At 28.9% G+C, this 17,684-nt stretch overlaps 1 protein-coding gene and 1 long non-coding RNA gene across 2 annotated transcripts in view; both read right to left on the bottom strand.

Moving 5' to 3' along the window:
• The window catches only part of LOC119678512, a 141,996-nt gene extending 134,553 nt beyond the window's left edge, over positions 1-7,443 (bottom strand). Inside the window, exons 1-2 of the long non-coding RNA XR_005252338.1 lie at positions 7,297-7,443; positions 6,011-6,034 (exon numbers count right to left, since the gene is read on the bottom strand). This is a non-coding gene — a long non-coding RNA (uncharacterized LOC119678512). The remainder of the gene's footprint in view (positions 1-6,010; positions 6,035-7,296) is intronic.
• An 8,379-nt stretch (positions 7,444-15,822) lies between these two features.
• Positions 15,823-16,773, bottom strand: LOC119675896. The gene has a single exon (XM_038087113.1). The coding sequence runs from the start codon at positions 16,771-16,773 to the stop codon at positions 15,823-15,825; it is 951 nt and encodes a 316-aa protein (XP_037943041.1).
• Between the last annotated feature and the right edge of the window lie 911 nt (positions 16,774-17,684).

Consider the following 17,684-nt stretch of genomic DNA (forward strand, 5'->3'; position numbering starts at 1 on the left):
CAACAACATAACCACCAACATTGCGAAAAATTCGCCGACTTTGATATTCGTTGAAACATAAAAAATGCTCTGAAAAAAAATTTACGCTTCATCCACACACTTTTTTTTATGAATATGAGATTCACCTCATTTGCTTGATAGCAAATAAAAAGTAAATTAACGCCTTTTTAAAGTAAACAGTGAAGGATTTGTTTAAGAAGGTAATAAGGGAATTTTATAAGGGCGTAAGATGTTATGTATATTATGACCACCTTTATCAGAGCATTTGTTTCGTATCTAGATACCTTGATCGCTGGGAGCCATTTTTGAAAATTATAATGGTCACGAAGTTATATTTCGCCACAACCTGTTGGATTAGCAACAATTTTAACTTACGCTTATATATGTAGCTCATCCTTCCTATGGTTCTGTATAAACACGGATGTTATCACAGAATCATGAATTAACACTGGGAGTGTTCAAGAGAAAAGTTCTTCGTAAGATCTTGGTTCCTCTATGAGTTGGCGACGACTACCGCATCCGAATGAACCACGAGTTGTATGAGCTTTATGACGATATTGATACAATACCCTGAACTATTTTGTAATATAACTGGTAGTAAGTAGGTTTTCATTTGCGGCACCCACTTGATACCAAGGCATTTAGGTACTCACAACTTCGGTTGTCCTAGTGCGATACAATAAAGTACTTTAGAGACAATACCGATGGTTATGAAAAATAAGATTAACCTATTGGGTTGTAAAAAGCTGGAAAATGACCATCTTGAAACTATTCCAACACTGAAAAACTTTAAAACTTTAAAAGAAGTAACAATTATTATACATAATGTAATTTTATTTTTAGAATAGACCCGATCAAAAAATACATAAGAGACAGAGCCCTGAAGTTATATGCGAAAATTGACAGGCTATCCTACTTACCACTATCTAATCTTAGAGTAATCAGTCTCCGCACGGGGAGATACGCAGATCTTAGATCAATCACTGAATAATCATGAAGCTTATGAGAGATATACAAATTAGTCAATGAGATGGGTGGGACCCTGTAGTACCCCCAGCTATCAAAGAGTAAAAGTGTCCAGTTGCGCTGACTCAAAAAAAGGATCAACATATATACTTATATTAAATAGAATAATAAATAAATTGTTAGGAATATATTAAAACATGAATATCTTTTTTTTGTCAAATATATATAAAGATAATTGAGTAATACATTTCCAGAATAAGTGGGCTTAAAATGAATCTTTTTAAATTAAGTAGTTCAAATAGAGTCTATATTCAAACAAATTTGTGTATATGTCTATTCCGGCAATCTTTCAAAACTTCTACAAAGCTTAGTTTTCGTAAAAAGGCATGATAAAATTGGTTGCTTCTTACTGTTTATTAACATTTGATAATTTATATTAAATATTATTTAATTATTGTAACATTTTGCAGCCCTTATATATTAAATTTTTACTCTTTACATATTTAATATAGTAAAATATTAAAGCACTTCAATGCTTTGATTTGTTATACACTTCATTGTTCTGCTTAGATTGTGAACAATCGCTCTCTATTAATTTTAATAGAAAGTTCTTTATTTGTTCAGTAGATCCCTTGTAGATATCCATACATTCTGCCACAAGGATTTCATCAAAGTGAACTGGAAAAAAGTTTAAATTTTAAAATAGAATAACTGTTACTTATTGCGTTTGGAATGTTTTAATGATACATTTTTGTTGATACATTTTATTTTTCTCGAATTTTTATAAAATGTTAACTTATTAATAATTAAAAATTAATTTATTAATATTCTTTTTCTTTGTCGAATGTGACGCATCTTATGACGAAAAGAAATTAGAAGGGTTCGAATAGTAATGAAAAAGGAGCAACAAAAATTTACTGAGTACTTAGTACTTGGCAATACTCGAAAGAGTATTGTATAGTCAGATAAATTTCAATAAATTAATCAAATTTTTATTATTGCTTTATCATTACTGTTCGAACCCTTCTAATTAATTTATTATTTTTAATAGTAAAATATATCTGCAAGTATTACTCAAACAATGTTTCTATGAAAACAGATACTTTTTTAGTTTAGTTAATTTTATTTTGTTTTATATTACCAATTTTTGTTTTTAATTTTTTTCATTCTTTCATTATTTTTCTTTATTTTGTTTTTATTGGTATTTTATTTTGTTTTTATATAACATTGTTTTATTTTATTTTATATGATATAGTTTTATTTTTATTGTTTTATATTTTTTTTCAGCTTTAAATGTAACTTCTTTGAATTCTCTTAGCACCTATTTTTCAATTAAACTGCCTTATCTCATCTAGTTTTTAAATATTTAATCTTATTTTTATTTCTTTTAGTTTACAAAAAAGGAGGAAATCCTCTTCATTTCCTACTTTTTGTAAACTAAAAGATAGAAAATGAAAAAAATAAAATTTTAATTTTAATAAAAAATTTTTCTTTATTTAATGTTTGATTTCTACCAATATGTTTTTATACATTATTTTTTCAAATGAGCACATCAAATTTCCAATTAAATTTAAAATTTATGCAATATATATGATAATAAAAGACATACAAGACAGAAATATTGTTGGATTAAAATTTTTTATTATAATCTGGTAGATAATTTCCTAACATTTTTCAATATGATTTCCGGCATGATTTCCGTTACATAACACACATGTAACATTTCATAAGGAGAAGGAGCTAATGTTCTTAAGTATCGTAAAAATTAACAGATCTAATACCCTTATAATTCGTTAATTTGGTAGGGTTGTAATGTTGCAAACATAAATATACATACCTATCATTAAACTATTATAGCAACGACTTATACAGTATATAACAATATATCAAATGTATACATTTAGGCCTTCTTAATTTTAAATTATTTAATAGCGCCTCTGTAACAGAAGTTCTGTCGTACGTACGATCAATTAGAAGAACTTGTTCGTCCATTCATTTCTTTATCGATTTTGTCAGTATTGCAGGCAATAGCGAAAATGAGTAGTAGCTACTACCGAATAATGCAAAATTCTTAAGATGACTTATTGAATTGGAATGCATTTCTAAACAAACAATATACTCATAATAATCCACATTGTGAAAAAATAAAACAGAAATAAATCTATATATATTATATTCGCGACTGAAGGTTAAAGAATAGTTTTGATAAAATAATCAGGTAACAGATTAAAAAATGCATATATATGATTAAAAAAATGTCAATTTTAAAAATTTAGACAAGTAAGTATCAGCCTATAGAAGACGTTAATAGGGTAAGTCCAACCCGCCTCCATATCTTCCCACAATCCAGTGTTCCAATATAACCGATATTAACATGGAAACTACACTTTGAAAGTATTTAAGCTATATCGCTAACATATACACCTGTCTGGCCTGTGATGTAGATACAATAGAAATAAATATTTGATGCATACTTTAATCACTTCTGTTTAAAGTTTGCTTATTGACTTTTTACATACTATCTAATTTATTTTAATTCATCTTATTCAATTTATCAATTTTATTTCAATTAATTCAATCTTACTTATAAATTTAGATTTGTGTTCTTAACTTAATTTTATTAAAATGCAGCAGTAGTTAACTTCAAATCAAATTAAAGCAAAAATTTCGGTTTATCAAAAATTTTTTATTTTATCAATAAAAGCTTAACCGTTCAAAAAAATGTGATGAACTTGTAACCAAAAAATTTAAAGGCTTTAAGCCAAAACAACGAATCCAAGCGGCGCTTGCATTCACTCAGCTGCAAGGCACAATCCGTGCGCTTATCTATTTCAACTGCATGAATTTAAAGCGCATACCCATGTACATTGCATGCGTTTGTGTGTGTGCGCCAGTATCTGTGTGTCAATGTAATGATGCGGCACAATCAATAACGCAGCACATGCATTATACCCGGCTAAGCACTTTAAATGGGCGGCATTACTGTGGTTTAATCTTTAAAGTTGCTTAAGTGGCGCCTCACTTCTAGATTCAAGCCAAGCTCAAGTGTGGGGGCAGAGTGAAGGTATGGAGTGAGAATCGGTTAGAGTAGGTGCAGCATAGAGTGGAATATATTAGTGAATAGAGAACGGCTTAAAAATTTATGATTTCATGGTGGTCACACTTTAACGTATCATACCTGATATACATTAATTATTTTCTTTATATTAAATCTGTATATAAATCTTTTGACGATTTAAAGAACATCCATTCAAATTGATTAGCGCCAATACTTTATGTACTTTAACAGCTTACTTTATTCAACATTAATTAAGCTAAGAATTTTATATATATATTTAATATACTGAACTTGATCTTAACGTCAATATTACATTAGTGACTATTTTTACTTTAATAGAAACTGTGGTATTTAATAGACAGGTCTCGAAAAGTTATAAACTGCAACAACAAAAATTCTTTTTATAATATTTTTAATAAAATGAATACTTGGCGGACCACACAGCTGTTACGAGTATTACCCATCATTAGTTGTATTGGAAATTTTTCTTCTATATTTTTTTTTTCTGTCTTTCTTTCCGTAATACGGAACATGCCATGCTACTGTTACTCTACGATTCGCATCAGAGAGCCTATCTCATCTCTCTCTCCTCATTGCTAGAATAAAGTTTCTACATTGCTGTGGAAATCGTCTCTATTCATTCCTGAGAGGTGGTTTTACTGGGTTCTAGTTTCACACTGTGGCTTTCGATGCTTTCTATCTACTGCAAGCAAAAAAAAAACAAAAACAAAAAAAGCCATTCCATTGTCTTTCTGCAAAATCACAACTTTGAACTATCTGCGGCTGAGTCCAATTTCTAAGAAAAACCTTAAAATAACAAAAGAGGTGGCTCAATTGAAATAATTTTAAGGAACACGAAATTTGAACTATATGCGTTTGAATCCCATTCCTGGGAATAGACTTATGAAATAATATAAAGGTTAGTCCAATTAAACAGCAACCTTTCATAAATCAATATATTTTACTTCAAATTGGTTTCTTTAAAAATTTCCGAATTTATTTTGAATTCTTTATATAGCCACCTCCAACATGAAATTACGGCTCTTTACTGATCAACAAGTTGTTGAGTTGCACAGTCCAAGAATGTGAACCTGCGGATCATCATATATTAGTTTTGTGTTTTTGTTATATGGTTATATCCAATACTCTCCGAATCATTTCTATCGCAAATGCACTTTTTTGCATCATTGCATTTTACAATACTTCCAATTTCGTTATAATATGTTGTAGTTTGTAATATTAAAGATTTATTCACATAAAAAAATATTTGACTGATTTTACAACAGACACTTCCCTTGTTTCGTACAAATAATACTGCTGCTCATACTATTATATATGAACTCCACCTCGAATCAAGATTTCTCCAAAAATGTAAGATGTAAATCCTACATTAAGTTATTAAAAATAAAATTAGACAAAATATAGACCCAGTGTTGTTGCTGGTACAAAAATTATAGCAGTTTGAGATTAGAGTCACTTAAATCTAATTATTGTGTAGTTCCAAAACTAAAAATACTTTCCCATGAATATAGGTAAGTTTGAGGCAAAATGTTGGTAGAACTACAATCAACCATATTTCAATGTTCTTACAAGTGTCACATATTAAGTGAAAAAATAATCTATATTAAGGATGATATGCTAATAGAATTAAAATGATTTACAGAGATATATATTTTCAAGTGTAAATATATACTTGTTTTGTACACATTAATGACAATAAATTAAAAATAAAGAATGAAACATAAAAATTAATAATCTATGGTTGATCCTTTAACGAAATTTTACCATTTATGGCCGTAGATAAAGGCACCACATGGGCGTAGAACCCACACCCATAGAATTGCAACACATTTTTTAATTAATTATACTTTATATACATTTTACAAATATGTACTTTAAATAAGTATGCAATGGTTTATTTTAAACATATATCATTTGCATACATTATGAGAAATATTATAAATAAGGAAATAAAAATTCACTAACCTGTTTGATAGTTGTTTTTACCACCTGCAAAAAAATGAAAAAAATACTTTGATATAATTTTGTATTTTGTGTACGTCTACAAAAATATGCCTTTAGGATGTCAAAATTAAATTATTCTTACGAGATTAAATTATATACGAGAGCTATTTAAATATCTAATGATGGTTGTACTAAATTTTATTATAACTTAAACACTAATGCTAAAGCTAGTGTTTAGATTACATTATCAATATGGACTATTTGAAATCTAAAATGGAGAAAGAGGAATTTCGACACATTTTGTTTTAATTAATGCGATTTTTTTGAAAAAAAACGTTATTTTAAATAGAAGACTATTACATCAGCGGAATGTACCTGTCCTACTACAGCACTGGAGTCCACAGTGGATTTTGACGCTTTGCAGCTTTAAGTGCAGCTAGGCTACACCCTGCTATCAGGCAGACTGATTTCGGGCAGTCCACCGACTACCAAATAATAATACATAATAATAAAACTAAAATACTGCTGTCGCAAATCTATTCACTATATTAAAAAATTAATTTAAAAATAGGAAACATTAAACTACCTTTATTTATCATTAACAGCTCCCGTACTTGCTTTATTTATTATTAAATATGATGACATTAAATTTTGTTCAAAATTAAAACCTTGACTTAAAATTTTATTTATTAAATAAATGATTAATTTTTAATAAAATTTTTAATTTAATTATTATAAAAATTATTAATTTAATTAACAATGATATTAATTTATTTACTGCACTTTAGAAATATTAATTAAAAATTTTTCTAACATTTTTATATAGTAAGTAGGTTAAAATAATATTGCCAGATACTTGATGTTCACTTTCTGCTGGTGTTGTTTACAATTCTATAATTTTTAAAAACATAGAAATAAATATTTTTCTATGTTTTAGAATTATTTGCAAACATAGTCAAGTGTGGGGTGAGCTATTTGTAGTTTTTCAGTTTTGTTCTCTTTTATTATTACCAAAGCGTCGCTAGACAGTACGATTATAAATAAAGCTTTGCATTTATTCTAATTTTGTGGTTTATATTGGGGTAGGTATAATGGCTGCGCTGCTTGCAGGAGAATGAGTGATATTTAATTTATTGTTTTTGTATTTTTTGCTCACCAGTAACTGTTGTTTTTAACTGAAACGTGCTTTTGTGAAGTGCATTTTTTTAATTATTAATATTATTTTAATATATAGATATTTTCAAATATTAATGTCCTTATAGAAAATATTACTTCTAATTTAAATTTATAAAGAATTGCAAACTTACCTCAACTTATCATAAACAACCACACAATAATTTTAATTCACTAGTAAATTCATTATTAATTTTAAATTTATAACTACTTTTGTAATTTACTATGTAATTCATATGTAATATAAATTAAATTCAATTTATAATTTATTCACTTTAGTATAAGCACATTAGCAAAATAAACATTAACTTTAAGCACTGAAGCGTCAAGAGTAACAACACTAACTAATCTGCATCACTCACTTTTAATTTTAAACACCTTTTATTTGTTTGTTTTTTTTTTTTGTGGTTTGCTTGTTTTATATAAAGTACGGTTCTTTCAGGTTTACATGTAAATTGCACTGCCTTACCGTTGTCAGCTATCATAAAATTTGAATAAAATTATTAATAAAAAAATATGAATAGTTTACGTTATTCGATTTGCATAAAATAGTATTTATTATACTGCAATTAAATTGAAATAAATTTTTTGAATGCATTATAACATAAATAAAAATTTATTAAAAATATAAATTGATTTAACATTTAATAAATAAATATATTGAAAAATAAATCTGAACTCTTGACAAGTGGAATTATTGGACTAAGAAAACAAGAAGAAAAAAAGAAGTAGAAAATATGTAAATTAATTACAAACGACGCTTTATATATGTAGGATCCCAGCAGGATCACAGGGAGCGGAACGTGAAACAGTATTTCATAAAAAGCGATTATCGCATTGGACTGTTCAAAACAATTCACTAGTATCATCTATTTATCAAAAGTACTGCGTCAATATTTCGTAATATCATAGTCCATTTTTATTTAGATCGTTCTTTACTTACAAGCCTGTTGAAGTTAATGTGGTGTAATTTTTAATAATGGGAAAAATTGATGTCATGCAATACATAAATCTTTTCTTAACCATGCTTTAAAAACCATGAAAATTCCTACCGCAATTCTAAATGAGCTAAAAGAACCTGGTCCTTCAAAAACAATGAATTACAGAAGGGCTGGTTTGTACAAAAGTGATCGTACAAGACTTGTGACCGACTTATGTGAAGGAAGTCGTAAAAATGCATTAGTGTCAAAAATCGTTGCAAAAAAACAATATGGGTTTAGAAGATGCTACATAGACCAAAAACTTAGTAGAAGTATTTTATTAACCATAGTAAGCATTATTTTTTGTCTAGCTTTGGGTTTCAAAAAACTGTGTATATAATGGATACCACATTCGCTTATAACAAAACCGCATTTAAAAGCGTTTTTATCAGTAACTTCAAACTGTCAAACAATAACCAAAAACGATTTTATGCATGATTCTTTACTATGAATGAGATTTGGGTCTACAACCAAGATCTTGATTTAAGCAAGAGGCTAAGGAGTAATGTAAACCGGTTTGTGGGCTCTGAAGTAAAAAAAATATGAAATGTAAATCACCTCAAAGTCAATAAAGCAATAATCCTTATTATTGTAACCTTAGAACTAATTGGTGACATTTCTTCTATTTAACAGAAAAAAAAATATTTCATCAAGACAATGCAACTGTTCACTCAGCTCAAAAAATCATCGGTACAGTAACCTTCAGGGAACTAAAGTACAAATTCTTACAACAACTAGCTAACAACAACATCACATTGAAATTAAGTTTCATGTAAACGAAAACGTTCATAAACAACAATATTTCAAATTCATGCCAGAAGTTCCCCAATTACTATGTTGGCACCTCTATTTAATCTCTATATATACGATATCCTTAACCGAATCACAATGAACATGCCACTTTTCTTTGGAGATGACTGTCGTTGCAATACTTTTGCTCACTGTTGTTATAACTGAGGGATCAAATTGAATTATAACTTACACTTAACTTAAATATCTAAATGGTGTGATATATTAATCAAGTTCTTCAGAATGTCACTTTTTACATCAGTAGGAGTCAAAACTGTTTTGAATGAATACAAGCTTCTTGCGTTTAAGCAAAACTTTTAAGCAGCTCAATCCTCTTCTAATCTCATACATACTTTCTAAAAAGAGCACTTCTCTGATTTAGGAATATATATATATCGTGATCATAATCATAATAATTATAATCATAAGCACAATATCTTTCTAGAAACATTCTCTGGTCATCTTTCCAGGTAGTGAAAATCAGTGAATATTTGCTGTATTTTTTGCTCGCAAATATCACACTAAATCTCACAATCCACCTTCTAACTTTTCTCAAATCAAGCAATTAACTTCTGATTCTTTTCAAGTTTTACAATTCAATATCTGACTATCTATATCAGAGATCTATATCAGAGATGTAATACAAACACAATCTTTTTTCATACTATATATTTAAGACTACAAAAATGCTTTCCATTCAGTGGCGTAACTACATTTTTTAGGCCCATAAGCAAATTCTAACTAAGGGGCTCCTACTAACATCTTTTTATACCCTTTATACGAAACAGTCAAGATTTTCATAACCCATTAAAGAAAACGGCAAAATATATAAGTATATATCAGTATATGTATATATATACTTTTTCAGTTCAAACTACTCTCTCAGCTTTTGAACTCTTCGAATGAAACTTTACACACATACTTTTCGGGAGCAGAAGCTGTTCACCATTTGATTTGATTGAAATTAGCATACTAATTCTTATAGATGTATTATATGTATTTTAATTTTTCCTGACAAATTTTTTCAATCCCGAAATCCAGAACACTATTGATTTGTTTGATTAGAAAATAACCAGCACGGTTTACAATATACTGAATCTAATAACTTTGAATAGCATTACCAAAGTATGAAGCATTGAAACTTCTATTTTCTTTAATAGGATCCTTCGGCAATGGCCATTGTAATCTCTCGTAGTCGGAAGAATTAGTCTGTTCAGTATTTCTTCTCTCGTGGTGGGAAGAATTAGTCTGTTCAGAAGTCTGTGTCAGTATTTGAACAATGTGTCAATTTATTCTGTGTATCAAAATTAGCAAAGACATCATTTAAATCGTTTACTTCTTCACTTTTGTTTTCATTTATTTTTACAAAATTGTCCAGTTTTGGTAATTTCTTTAATGTTTCTTTTCGTTCGTTTTGCTCTTTTCTTTTCTTGGCTCCACTTAAATATCAACACAAAGAAATTTTAAAGATTTTCTTGAAATTACAAATGCAACCTTGTTCAAAAACCAAAATTTAAGTTATTCCAACATATAAATATATATAATGAATGCATCAATTTATAATGAGGCCCCCTAAATTCGGAGGCCCGAAAGCGTTGCTTTCAGTCGCTTCCCTGTAGTTACGCCACTGTTTTCATTGAAGTATATTACTGGCATAAATAACTACACTTTAATTTAAGACGATCTTTATTGATAGTTTATATAAATTTTTTCATTGAATATTAATTCATACAAGTACCTCATTTTCTCTTCCTTGATTACTGGATGGATTTTTCGACAATAGACTACGGATTATTTATCAAAATATATTCCTTATGTATTTCTAAGATATTATTTCAGTAAATTCGATATCAATAATAAACTTTAATATAAATGTGGTTTCTCATCATTTGGACCAAGTTTGTTAGAATATTTGTTTAATAAACATTTACTAACGATATCATTTGGTGAAAGCAATTGTTTATATATGAAGTCTCGGAAGTGTTATTTTTGACGTATCCAAACGAGATTTTTTTGGGGTTTAGCTTATAAATGGCTTTTAAGTAATTGATACTTAGTATTTAGATCATATAAAAATCCCACTTTTTATTAGTAATCATAATTTGTTCGGAACAAACTGTTCACACACTTTTCGGTGGGTCAAGTGTTAGGTCAAAATACAGTATGTGGTTGTTTTAGAAATCCTTCAATTTCTTAAATTCGAATGAAGATTTACGCTGCTCTTTGATGACTTCACGCAGCTCTGGAAAATCGTTTTAAAACCACGTTAACGTCTGATAAGTCATATACAATCATGACTTAATTCATCTATATCAACTTGTTCATCGTTGTATATGTATTTTACCGACAATACAAATGAGCTATTAGCTATAGCAATATTTTGTTATTGATCCTGCTCATTTTACTATACTAAGTACAACGTTTACATTCTGTTAGTATCGATAATGAACTCAAACCATTTTCATTTGGAAAACTTTATTAAATTATCCTTTGTGTGGTCTATATTTGTGTGGTATCAGAACTATGTTTGCATTTACAATAATCTGGTAAAAGTCATGCACACATGATCTTTTCCATGAATATTCGTATTGTAATACTAAGGAAGTAGTTATCAAGTATCCCTAAATGAAAGTTCACGTTTTTCCTAAAGGCTATATTTTACTATATAAAAGGAGTCTTATTTTTGCTTTACAAATAATTTGTCATGCATTTCAGTAGGCTCTCTCTTACTTATGCATTTCAGTAGGCTCTCTCTTCGTTCTTCTGGTTACTAAATTGTAAGTTTATAGTTCAGTGTTATTATTAATTGCAGTATATATGTTATTATTAATTATAGCATTATTTCTTTGTATATTAAAATAAATTAGTCCTCGTTATTACTTTTTTTACTAAATTATTCGCTTGAGACCTCTTCTTTCATATTATGTTTTTTTTTCGCGTTCTAGTCAATAAATACAAAATACATGCCAGCGCATTGTATTATCAACTGCTATGGCATAGGGAATTCCTTGCTGCACAATCATCCATGTGTTTTTTTTCTGTTTAACTAAAATTTATCTTGGCTTTTAATTCTCAGAAATTTAAACGAAATTCTAGGAAATATCTATAAAATTCAGAGAAATAAATGAAAGCATGTGGCAGCAAAGGTATTCCCCCTGTATGCCAGCCAGCATTTTATCGTTATCCGAACAGTCACGCTGCTCTTTTTGTGTCTTCACCAATTTTATTATCAATGCCTTTAGTCTCACTTTTTTAGTCATTTGTTAATTTTTCCAGTATTTCAGAAATCCATGACATTACAAGCATCAAAGTACGAGTGTTCGCCTTTTAAGTGGCTTCTTTCTCAACGGCACGATAAGCAGACTGGCAAGATTGAAGATGCTGAGCTTATCGTTTGCAGGGAATTTCTCGTGATATTTCTTCTGTGGCTACAATTCTTCTTTTTGTGTCTTTTAATTTTTTATTTTTCTGTTTTTATTTTTGTATTTTGGAGTACGCTTATCTCTTGATTTTAGATATTTTTTCTTTCGCTTGTTGCACCTCGTATTTAAATTTAGCCTGCATAACAAAATGGATGGCAAAAAAGGGTTTCAATAAAAAGATACGTATAAGAAAAAGGATAGCAAAGATTAAGGTAAGAGGGGAAAAAAAATACAAAAACTTCTGGCGCCCGTTGCAAGGTGAAAGACAGCGTTATTGATATATAGCCTGTTATATTGCAATCGGTTGTTGGTAATTTAGACGGCGCCTCAAGCCTTGTTCACACTAATGCACTCGCGGCTTCATTCCGAAGAGTTGTGCAGTCTTATAATAATAAGAATAACAATAACAACAACAACAACAGCAACGTCAACAATTATAATGGAAGATGTTTCAGGAAAAAAACATTGCTCATTTTGGGGGGCATATGTGCAACCTGTTGAACACATGTCCACATACGGGCGTTACATGCCGCAACATGTTGGACAATTTGCATATGGCAACTTCGTGGAACTGCAAAATTTTCTGTGGACACATCGAAGTATTGCTGTGAACTCAGATGGAAAGTTTCAGAGTTTCAGCTTCAAAACCAATAACCCAAATATAATTTATCTTAAATTTTTTAACAACTCATCAATCAAATCAGTTTGTCCATTTTAGTTTTAATAATATAGTGAGGCAATAATATATTAATAAAATAATTAAAATTTTGTATCTTTTTCCTTTCAAGTGACTCATCAAATTGCAAAAGAGAATGGAAAGTGGAGTTGAAAACAGAACTGGTTAACATTAATTAAGTTATTAAAATGGTGGAAAAAAATAATTATGCGATAAGTTCGACAGATAAATTTTGACATTCATACAAAAAGACAGATTATGGCAGTTTGTTAGGCATTTAGGTAACGCATAGCATCTATATCTATCGCTGGGATTGTATTAATTATACTAAATTACTACTGACGGCTACTGTAAACATATTAACTTTATTTTTAATAACAGCATCATCTTACCAAGGACGCAAACAATTTAAAATATTTGCTTTTATTAGGAACATTTACTAATTTGAAACGATCATCAAATTTAAATGCGAGTACTTCGTTAAAAAGATACATTAAGTTTTAATTTAATCATCTGGGGTATTGGTTTCTCTTCTAATAGTGCTTAATAAGCCTAGAAATAGACTAACTTCTCTGTGACTCATACTTATATTTCAATCCTATAAGTTAAGTTTATTATTCTTCAAATTCTTGCAAATTGTTGATATTGTCAATATGCAATTAAAGTTGTGAAGCAAGTGCAGTTTAGCGACTTTAGTTAGATGAACTGTTCTTTATATAAACACATATGCCTTATGTTGGACTTAGAACTTCTGTCCAAATTACAAGTGACATAAATTTATAAAACCATTACAGACGTTAGTCGTCCTTGGTCGCGTTCAGTAGTCTCCGCTAGTCAGCTTGTGGCTTGCTGCCACTAGTTGATATATAGTGTCAAAGATTCTTGTGATTTTGAACGACGAATATCAGAACAAGATAGTATCAATAAATTGACTTCCACTTTTGACGATAAATTATTATCTTTCAAAACTTTGATATACTCATAAAACGAGTCTACGATTTGGTATTGACATTTTATATAATTTACTCTCAAAACTTGCTCGAATCGAAACAAATACATAAGATATGTAATTTTAGTGTTTTAAAAGACGTGAATAACATTATTATAGAAAATGAATCATATACCTATGAATTTGAAAGATGTCGTTAACAACAACCATTTGGTTATGAAAAGAAACTAACTTTGAAAATGTAATTCACGGGAATGAAAAAAATATGACTCATTTTCAAAGATATATTGAACTATTGTTAAGGTATATCAATATCTACAATTATTTAAAGGCAATTTTGAATAAAAATTTGAATATAGAATTTGATTTGCCAACTTACTATTAGGGAACTTATCTTATTCTAATTGTTTAATTACTGTGGTCTATAGTACATAATTATGTTGGTTGTATTAGATATGTTCCAAGCTCAGTCCATAAAGGTCACATTCCAAACTATATTCATCGAACGTCAAAATTATTTCGCACACAGATGTATCATTGGAATAATTCATATTAACGTTAAGTTAATTCGAGTCGTCTCATGCTTAGCCTACACTTAGATGTAATACTTAGGGTGTAAGGGTCTTACATCTATTTTTAAGAATACTTGTATTAATAATATTTTACAAATAGAATTAAAAAAAAGTCACTTATTCACTTGTAACTATATTTTTTCTTAGGTATCAGAATTTTATTTTGATTTTTTAGTTTATAAGAACATGTTAACTTAGTAATGTATGTAGGTTTTTCTTTTGTTTAGAAATATAAATTTTTTTTACTTTACCTTCTATATAATATAGGTTAGTTTTAAATTCTCACAATTATTTTTCAACATATTAATAATATTCCTATATACATTTAAATAATTATTTTTATGAATCATTATTTATTCAGCTTTGGTTAGTACTTCAGTTCTGTTAAGATCAATTGATTCCTTTTTAAATGATTTTTAGCGTTGTAGATTTTTTTTTTTAAATTTACAAGATATAGTGCCTTCAATTTATAAATCAATTTGACTTTAGCATAAAGCATATTTCCATTAGGTTACAATATTACTATATCCCAACGCTATGGAAATAAACTTATGAATTTTAGTCGTGATTATGACGGCATGTTATGCAGACAGTCAAATCAAAATTGTCATTCTTAGGCCTTGTGCAAGTTCGAGTAAATTGATAGTAAATTGAGGGAAATAGTAAATTATGTCGATATGACAGCGAACATTTGATATTTACCAGAATTTCGAATATGGTAAATTAGATAAAAATTAGGTAATTTTGGTGTTACAATTGTGAAAATTTTGAAAAATGTTTAATAAATAAATGAATAAATTGAAAACTTTTAACAAAAGTAAAAAAAAAGTGCAATAAATAAATAAATAAATATTTACATAAGTGCAGTGAAAAAATCCCTAGGATATTTCAATTTACTTTACCTCAATTTACTCGAACTCGCACACGGCCTTAGTGTGAATACTATTTTGAAAAGTTTTGGTGGTACATTCATTTAAAAAGTAATATTTTCTGTCTTGCTATGCTATCCACACTAAAATATTATTATTTACTCCTATAACGTGCATTACATTTATAACATTTCAACACCAAAATATATTTTCTTTATAATAATTCACTCCATTCATAAATTATAATATAATAAATCTATATTGTATTTAAGAAGATATAAGATATGTACTTGCTACATCATTATGAATTACAAGTATTAAAATCGCTTCATATAATTCGGGATAACGTGACACTTTTGTAGTTAAGTCCGTTTAAAGTTGACCAAAGAAAACAGAACTGAGATCAGTAATTAAATTTCGGCTCACCGGTACGTATAGACCTTGTTGCTTTAACAGCCACTAATACCCCCAGTAAAGCTAAAACACCAAGTAGGATAGCATGACTCTTACTTTTCCACCAGGATTGCTCAGGATCTTCACCTTTAATTGCTTTCGTTTCGTCTTCATAAAGTACCAAATAATTGAGCAAAAGCAGATTTTCGTCAAAAATCTTTAGATAAGAGTATGCGTTGTTTAATATATATTTCTCCACCTTTTCATTATGCTCTAAAATGGAACATACGGCAACACACCGAAATTCTGTAAAGAATTCTGAATTTTCCCATACTCGTTCACTCAAACTAAAGGCAGGATCAAAATCAGTCCTCAATAACAAATATTCAGAGTTCATTATTTTAAACTCATGGACTAAGAGCTTGAAAATTCCCTCAAATTTTGAGCAGTAAATTCCAGTTGAAGTTCTAATATTATGTGTTGCGACTATCTCATTAAACCATGGTTGTCGTCTAGCGACGACTCTAAATACATGAGCTGGTTTTCTATCACATCTGTTCTCATCAGTCAGTGGCAACTTTGACATAAACTCTTCTACTGATATTTGGTGTATATTTTGAGCATAAAGAATGACCCAAAATACTAGGTTAATAATGTCTCTGTTTATTTGACTGAATTGTTGCTCTTCCAATATTTTGTGTAATTGTGATAATTTTGGAACCTGATTTATAAGATTTCTTAGTTTTTCAATATCCAGTTCTCCATCTTGCATAGTAAATCCTGGTGGGATGGGGTTCATTGTATGATTGTAATCCTCACTGCGCGCCGCAGCAACGAAAGCTGTGAATTTGAAATCCTGTGCTTTTAAACTTCGCTGAAGTTGACCTTGGAGCATTCTTGTTTTTTCGCTGAATGTCGGATTTTTTGGGTCGGCGACTTTAAATTTTTGAACTCGCGCCATTCTATTTAAAAATCTATGCAAATTTTTATAAAAATATATGAAGTAATTTTTAAAACAGTTCTAAGTTTTTTGTAAATTTTGAAACGGACAGTTGAAAATATTTATTAATAATGATTTTTTGAGTCCAATTTCGAAGTATATTTAATTAAAAATACAATGCCTACTTCTAAATAGTGAAGTTTTGAAAATGTTTAAAAGCTTGGTTTTTACATAAAAAATTTGAATTTTTTTTTTTTATTACGCATAATAGGACTAGAAAGAAATATTAGGGTGTTTTGAGCGAAGATTTTAATTTATTATAACCATACATCGTGCCTTCGATGTTCTAGCACTTTTTATGGATGACACCATCATGACTAATATTGAAATTAATAATTATTTATTGGCAGCCAATTTAGCCAATAATTACTACGGAAACATTTGTATATGTATAAGAGGGGGTTTTAGTGTTTAAATCACCCCTCAAATATTTGTTTGCGTATGAGCTTTAAATAAGTTTTCAAGAATCTGCTTTCAATTATTCTACTTATTCATCCCTGTTCATATAGATATATAAAAAATAGAGTTTATATTTAAAGAAAAGATTAATATAGAAGGTAACAGACATATACATAATTAACATTTCTATATAGTTGTATCAATAGCATAAATAATCCATATGCACGTTCCTAATAAAAGAAAATTGAACAATTTCTATTAAAAATTGTCCAATTTATGTGCTTTTTGTTTGTTGATAGAAACCGATTTGTTTTTTTTTGTCTTGAAGTAAAGATCTATCTGCTTAACCTGCTATAATAAACAAATCGCACTTAAATTCCAATCATTGGGCTTGCAATCATCCACCCGCATTCAGCGAATTAGCTGCAGCTTGCATTTAGATAGCTTTTCGACACCAGTTTTGAATAGCTCAG

This window comes from Teleopsis dalmanni, chromosome 2 (assembly GCF_002237135.1).
Source record: "Teleopsis dalmanni isolate 2A chromosome 2, ASM223713v2, whole genome shotgun sequence".
NCBI classification, from domain to species: Eukaryota; Metazoa; Arthropoda; class Insecta; order Diptera; family Diopsidae; genus Teleopsis; species Teleopsis dalmanni.